At 43.3% G+C, this 8,008-nt stretch overlaps 1 protein-coding gene across 2 annotated transcripts; it reads right to left on the bottom strand.

The window, feature by feature from the left end:
* Positions 1 to 1,489: 1,489 nt before the first annotated feature.
* LOC147418770 (Protein kinase superfamily protein) lies at positions 1,490 to 7,432 on the bottom strand. Of its 2 annotated transcripts, none has more exons than XM_086506353.1 (7): positions 6,814 to 7,432; positions 4,957 to 5,048; positions 4,716 to 4,868; positions 4,263 to 4,601; positions 3,913 to 4,164; positions 3,633 to 3,766; positions 1,490 to 2,506 (listed from the first exon to the last, which is right to left on the bottom strand). In XM_086506353.1, exons 1-7 carry the CDS (start codon positions 6,825 to 6,827, stop codon positions 2,288 to 2,290), a joined length of 1,203 nt encoding a protein of 400 aa, XP_086362479.1. In that variant the 5' UTR covers positions 6,828 to 7,432; the 3' UTR covers positions 1,490 to 2,287. The 2 variants fall into 2 exon arrangements, with proteins under 2 accessions (XP_086362479.1, XP_086362480.1); XM_086506354.1 differs by having other exon boundaries at positions 4,957 to 5,091.
* Positions 7,433 to 8,008: the final 576 nt, after the last annotated feature.

Consider the following 8,008-nt stretch of genomic DNA (forward strand, 5'->3'; position numbering starts at 1 on the left):
TCAGTTGCTCGATCGATCAGTGTGCCTCTGGGAGACTAGCTGGCCTCTCCTCTCATCAGGCTCTCTCTATGTCGAGCATAAACAAACCCAAGCATCTCTGATCCTCGTACCTCATGACTTTGGAGAGTGGTCCAACGCCCTCTCTGAAGAAGCAGTGGAAGCGGCCTCATATCTCGTAGTAGACGGGGCAGTGGCATGTGTCATGTAACTCTTGTCTCTGGCTCCATGTCACACAGGGGGCATGTCCTAGCCTCTATTGGTACTCCGCTTTATCTCCCAGTCTCGATACGTGTTGGTGTGCAGCTGTTGCAAAGTGTCTGCCTGACAGCTCCTCCCGCTACACCTACAGATGGCCGAGCTACTGATGGTATATAGTTGCACCATTTATGTATCACTAATAATGGGTGCACGCATGACCGCATCGTTAGAGGGTAGGGAAGTGCTCTATGAAGGTCTCACATATCCTGTACAAGAGTGTGCCCATCTTTGTTCACTATCAAGAGAAAGCATCTCACCCTGAAGGAGCTCCACCGATATGTTTTTTGATGCTCTCTGTGTTTGTTGCGCATGCAAAGACTTCGCATCTCTCTCTTGACTCATAGGGAAAATCACCCAAATATGCCTATGTTATGTGGAAATTCCCAAAATGTCGTTGAAACTTTTTTTTAAAATCCCAAACTACTCTGTTAACGATTGTAGAGTGTTACAATCTTCACACTGCTCATTCATTTTGATAATAAGTACTTATCTTTATGAGTCTAAGACAAAAGAATTCACAAATAACTCTCAAATTGTGGCATTTGTGAATATATTGTGTCATCCCTAGAGCCCACAACACCATGAAAAATGATAGTTCTATCATCTTCTATTGGGGAAAACCGGTCTTTCTATGAGATGTTTCCAGATATATTCATCTTGAGGAACATTTGCCAAATTAACAAGGGGGGATGACAGTTCTGATCACCAATCTTTCTAGGAGATGTTGCCAAGCATATTGTCTTGAAAGATATTTGCGAGATTAAGGGGTGATGATAGTTCTATCATCTTCTATTTGGGGAGAACCAATCTTTCTATGAGATGCTGCCAGATAGGGGTCTATGGTAAAATGTAAGTTTTAATAAATGGCCACAATTTGAGGGGCATTTGGGGAATTTCCACAAATTTCAGGGGCATGTTGGTAATTTTCCAAGCTTTACGCATTATCACAATGACTCAAAATCCAAAGATATGCTCCTCCTGAAGGTTTTTGCTTAAATCGATCCAATACTTCTTGTGATCTCTACCATTTGTTAGACCCTTCCATTCTTTAGTGCAACTTGCACGACAATGGCACTAGCATCCAGTGAGTTTCTCTCAATCTGATTGAGAGAGTGGCACACCATAAAAGTTGAGTATGGCAGGAACTCTGAACAAGCCTGACAAGGACAGAATTTAATCTAAGTTTAGCTCATCCTTAATGAGAGTTTAATATAGTCCTGTGAGAACAATAAGCTACAAGGAAGTTTCTTTAGACCACAGCCTGCCAAGGACAGAAAGCTCAACACATTCACAATGACAATTCAAAATAGTTCTGAGGACCATGGGCAACAATGGAGCCTCTTTGGTCGTCACTGCAATACATACTATGGAAATGTGTTGCACTTCGCACATGAGTAGACCTGAAATAAATAACATCGGTATGCTCTTGATTCAAGAAAGTAGATATAGCCAGCTTGGAACAGCTTGGATTTGAGACTTTGGTCTCTATCACCAACAGTCTATCAACAAAGAGGTCGGGCATTTCGTCACGAAAAATTTCGATTGCATCCTTACCCATGGCTTACAAAGAGCAAGGTACTCTCTGGTTTTACTGTAAAAGTTACATATGACTATTATAAAATACATGGGCACTGAAGTGCCAAAGCTGTTTATCAGAGTATGGATGTACATAGAAACCTCAGGCCACTGAGATATTGAAGAGAGGGCACTTGGCTGTTTTGAGCTGTGATATTAGGGGTATCTTTGTACATACATACTGGGGATGGCACCTTCAATCATCCACAAAAGGGGGAAGACAGTGTCACATAACCATACACACAGGTCCAACAAGTCCACGAGATTTGGCATCGGTCATGAAATGCCTCTTGTTGGTCATATAGATACGTGACATACAATGGCAACACCAAAGCCGAACATTGCTTCCAATTGTGCCGAGAACCCCCCGTCAGCTAAAAGCAGATGTTGCCCCATCAGCTTTTGACATCCTTCTCTCTGAAGCTCTATACAGGTTCAGGCCGCTCCTTACTTGTCAACCACCAACACCCTCGTCAATTCCGTCGTCTGACTCCATAATTACTCTCTCAAGCATTTTGACAACCTGCTGCATTGTTGGCCTGTGATTGGGATTGCGGTCCAAGCACTGGCAAGCAATGTATATTACCTCTTTCAGCTCTTCTTCGTAAGATGAATCTCTCAACTCATCATCAAAAGCATCCTCTATGCTTCCATTCTCCAGCAAGGACCTCACCTGCACACAAGGCAACGGGAAAAACTAGTTGTTACTCTGCTCTTAAAACGTTGACACCCCTTCCTCTTTTTTTTTGAATCATCAGTAACATATGGAAGGCTTTGACAGTTGCAAAATAATCAAGATTGCAAGAAACACATTTGTTAGACAAACATCTATGGATGTAATGCATAAATACACGCCCCACAACTCAACATGAACCCATATACCTATGTTCTCTCTCTCTCACACACACTCCTGTATATATGTATACATGCATACATGCATGTTTGTGTCTATGGGCGTGTTCACAAACACTCACATGCTAGCGATATGTATCAACCGACAAATCTTTACCATACTGAATAGTCTAGCTAAAGGCCCTATGAGCTCGGGCAACATACTTCCAGAAACCCCCTTGTAAGCACAACTCCAACTCCACAGATGGCCCTCTTTATTCCCAGCAGACATGGCATCCCTGTATCTGCTAGCCATACCCATATGTAATGGGGACAGACAGACTAGCTCCCCAAACAAGATGAGCTCATATCTCAAGTAGGAGGTGAACAGAGCATCAGACAGCACAGTGCAATATCAACAGCAAACCCACGCTCTATACTAGGGCAATCAATTCCACCCACAACCAAGCAGGGCAATGGCCGCACCTCTTCCAAGTCCAACTGCTAAATGTAAAGGAGTTGAGAGGGATAAAATCCTTTACTTATTTTTTGCAAAAAAATCTGCGCATCCAGGATAATCCAGTTTGCCACATGCCATGCTTTATGGGGTGGAGAGGGCATACTTCCCAACATTTTAGTTTTTCTCTATTAAAATGTCGATAGTGTCCGTGCACAGCTTAATAGAGACTAAGCACCAGAGTGACCTTGAAGGCATTGTAGAATGCACCCTTTGCTTGTTGCAATCTGGTGCTGTTCATCTTTATGAAACTGATACAAACGAAAAGAGTCGGAGTGTGTGTCTGCATATGCATGGCTAGTGATCACTCATTTCCTACTATTGTAGTGACAGGCTTTTAATGACATTTGTCCTTCTGAGACGTGACTGGATGCAGATCAGTGTTAGGGAATAAAACTTATAAACTGTTGAAACTCAAAGAAAGGAGAAGACAATGAGGGAGAAAAAGTACCCATGTCACAAGGTTTAACCCCTTCTCAACAAAAGCATCATCAGTTGGCCTCTGTCCTGTGACAAGTTCCAACAGCACAACTCCAAAACTGTAAACATCGCCTTGTCTAGTTGCTTTCCCTGTCTCGACATATTCTGTAACGTGCCACAACAATCCAATAAGCCTCCTTCCAAAAATCATGAGATTCTTAGAAATATGCACAAACATAAGGGTTTATGAACAGCAACAAAACTGACCAGTACATCATGTATCACAGTGTTAGAACGTACTCAAACATTACCAGGAGCCAAATAACCAAGAGTGCCGGCAATCACAGTCGTTGCATGTGTTTTGTCAGCTTCCAAAAGATTAGCGAGACCAAAATCTGAAACATGTGGCTCCAAATCCTCATCCAGTAAAATATTGCTTGACTTTATATCTCTGTGAATAATATGAGGAATGCAATCATGATGAAGATATGCAATGCCTCGAGCAGAGCCAATAGCAACATTAAGGCGAAGAGGCCACTCAAAAGGAGCTTCAGAATTACGATCTGAACATCCACACACCGAAAGAGTATCAGTGAAAAACAGTCATTGAGGATATCGAAGTAAACCACACAATTGGCTTAAGCAACCAGCCTGCACTCACCATACAAAACCGACTCCAAACTCCCATTTAACATCAGATCATAAATTAGTAGATTGACATGCGATGCAGTGTAGTATCCCCGAAGAGAGACAATATTGCGATGCTTTATATCACTGAGTGTCTCGATTTCTCTTTCAAACCCTCGCTCTTGATCATGGTTACCCCTTGGCAGCTTCTTCACAGCAAACGCATTATTCTCATCAACTACAAGCCGGTAAACCACACCATAACCCCCGCTTCCGATGATGTCACTGTTACTTAAGCTTTGAGTCTTCTTCAGCACCAGCTTGGTAGAAGGGGTGCTCTTGCCCGGTGACCTAAACATCACCATTTTCCCACCTGCACATTGCGCTTGGTGCATTCAAAAGATTGAATTGTGATCTCCAAAGCCAAAAGAGTTACTAAGCATGACAGTACAAAAGCAAGCCAAACGAGAAAGTCGAACACACCCACCTGATACCCTAACTTCGCAAATCTTGCGGCTCTTAGCCCATCGCCAGTATAACAAGACACCAAGCAAGATCTTTGTCGTCACAAAAGCGATCACACACAGCGTAATGACAACACTCAAATTAAATGCTTTGTTATCTGCACGCTTTTGAACACCTGAAGAATGAGAGAACCCAATTACCAAATGTCAGAAAAAATATCAGAAGCGATCCTTGTATATTTTGGTTGCTTTCACTCCTATCACCTGCATGCGGGGCAGCAACAGGAGGTTCAATTTTTCCACTCAGCAGTATCCTGCGAGCAATCATGTGTGGTACCAGTAATTCGATCACCTCTCTGCATGGCCCAACGTAAGCATTTAGAAATCAAGTCACAATCCCTGCAGTTAACAGAAGAATGGACATACTTAACATTAGTAAGCCATTGGTTAAAACCTAGTTTAACATAGCTGTCAATGCTTACACTCTCCACAAAATACAAACCAAACTCCCCCTCTTCTTTAAGCTCTTTCTCAAATTCTTCAAAATGTTCACATTACACAATTCATCGATAACAGAGGAGAAGACAGACATAAAGCTAGACATAAAAACAGAGCTGTCCAAGGTAATGTTACACTAAGCAACTATACTAGTTCAAAGATACATAACAGCAAGAGAGTTTCGACTCCAGCCCCAGAATGTATTGGTATCGGCCTGTGCTATCACATCGCTTTGCCTCCTTATTCACTTGTCCTATGGACTCAACCATCATCTGCACATTTGAAATTTCACACTAGCTTGGTGAAACTGAGTTACAGACAACTTTGTCAAGGTAAAAAGTGGGAGAATATTAGCTGACTCGGTCACCTTATCCTCACGAGCCGACGACTGAATATGTGACCAGTGTTGCCAAGAAACGCGTTTCTTCACTCATGAAACGTACGAAACGTTTCAGAAACGTTTTTGTATGAGTTTGGACGTTTCAAAGGTGAAGTCAAGGCTCATGTTACATGTAAACCTTGAAGCCTCTTGTTTTTTGTTTCGGTCGTGAAATCCTCAATGTCATGAATGTAACTTCGGTCTTGCTTCTAATGATGAAAGTTAATCCTACTCTCCCTCTTTTTCATGTCTAATTGTAAGGTAATGCTTAAAACATAGATCTCGACTTATACCACTTGAACTTACGTACATTTCTTTAGTTTGCACGAAACATCTGTTTTGGCGTTTCTTTCTCGGACGAAACCGTTTCGAAACTTCTGAAACTCGTTTCAAGCGAAACGTTTCGAAACTCCGTGGCAACTGTGTATGTGACAATGCAAGATTGTTTGATACCAATTGAAAAGTGTCGTAATGCTACTCCGTATGTACCAAGGACCACCGTGCTGTTGGCAGAAGTTCCGAAGTTGTTTATACCGCAATTGAAATATGGCCCTTGCAGACCCAGCCTTCAACAAGAACAAACCTCTGTTGGGTTGCTCACAAGCATATTGAAAAATGAACTCTACTTGCCATAGAACACCCTCACCATCAAATAAGAGTGATGCACCTGTGTGCAAACATCCACTACTAGCCTGGTGACCAAGCCACTCCTATGAAACCCCCACACGCTTCTGACTTCCCACTCCTACAGGGCAGCCGTTTTCCAAGAAGCTGAACATGGTTGCAATTCCCCATGTTTGTAGCAAAGTACAAACTTTTGAATGCAACGCTGAAGATTATAGTCCTTGCAGTTAGTAAGACTTCACATAGCAGTTACAAATTGGACACAGAATCATAAGCAAAAGAGCTGCTATTGGTCTTCTTACTACAGTTATAATCTCATTACACAGCTGAAAGCCAAAGCTTCGCTTGTCTTTCTCAGTGCTCGACCATTCTCCTTCATTCTTTTTCTACATGGTCTGCCTAGGGTGGTAGATGGGTGGGTGGATGTGTGGGTGTGTGGGTGTGAGCGCGCAAACATGCATGTGTTCCCTAAAACCGCTCAAATTAGAGCAATGAGACTACATGGGCCAAAATGTCGAGTAGAGATATATGATGGCAGCAAAAATTCAAAAAATGTAAAACCATGGCTTCGCCACAATTGCTTCAGCAAGTACATGGGAAGGAGCGGAAGGACAACTCACCTTTCTGAACTCATGGAGAGCCAAAAGCGGGTGCATTCAAAAATGTCGGAGCTGAAGTGGCCGCCGGGCAAACTCTGCGAGTATAGCGTCGAAGAAGAAACACAACCAGTAAAGAGCGATGGAACCCAGGAAGCCAAAGGCAAAATGACGAAATAGGTTCTCGCAGGAGCCAAGAGTTGACCTTGCAAGACTGCAACTCTAAAGAGTGACAGAGAATGTGTATATGTTTGTCATAATGGATCTATCAGAAACCCTTTGTTTTCTTCTGTGAGGTATCCTCTTCCGATGATGAAGATAATGCGAGACACAAAAGGCAGAAAACTGATGACGAAGAATTTACACAGTCCTCTCTCTCTCTCTCTCTCTTTCTCTCTCTCTCAACGAACTTCCTAGGCTACTTGTCAGCTTTCAGAAATGAAGGAGAGGGCCCGGGAAAGTCAAGTTGTTGCGCTTCTTTGGACTTGGCGGAGTACCCTTTTCGCATGATGCGTTGGCCTGCCTAATTTTAGCTGATCTGTGCAGTGTGCAAGAAGATCCACACGGAGTGACGGAGTCACGGACTTCGATTCCCGAAGCCTTGTGACTCGTGAGTGTGAGCGCGTAGAGAGAGGAGAGAGAGTTTTTGTAGGTAGCAGCGAGTGCATGAAACCTGCATTCTTTTGTGTTGGTGTCACGGGATCACCTACGCGTCTAATTGCCAGCCATGCCATTAATCGCGCAGCCCCCTTCTTCTCACCGACCACCCAAAGCTCACTACAAAAAGTTGCAAACGGAAGAATGTTTCAGTTGAGGCGGCCAGCCGGTCTGCGAAGGCCGCCGCTCGTTGACATCGCAACTTTTTGGCCTACCCCAAAGGGGTAAGGCCACAGCGATGACTCCCCTTTTTGCTAATGAAAAAAGAGAGTTGATTTTTTTACTTTCCTAATTTTTCCATTGGCAGATGGGGTAGTGGGTATTCATTGTTTGCAGAAAATGATGAAACGGTTCGTGCTCTCAAGAGAATGATCGAACGATATATGTGTGTGTGTGTGTGTGTGCGTGTGTGTGTGCGCGCACACGTAAGTGGCAGTAAAGAGGAAAGGGGGGTCGGTAGTAGCGCACGCACGCATTAGAGAAGAAAGGGGGTTTTTAAGCATCTCAAGCCTCCGGTTTATTTGCCACTCCCATAAAAGTGTAGAAATATGTTGCTTGCCTG

The sequence above is a fragment of the Adiantum capillus-veneris genome, chromosome 29 (genome assembly GCF_014529385.1).
Source record: "Adiantum capillus-veneris isolate H3 chromosome 29, ASM1452938v2, whole genome shotgun sequence".
NCBI lineage: Eukaryota > Viridiplantae > Streptophyta > Polypodiopsida > Polypodiales > Pteridaceae > Adiantum > Adiantum capillus-veneris.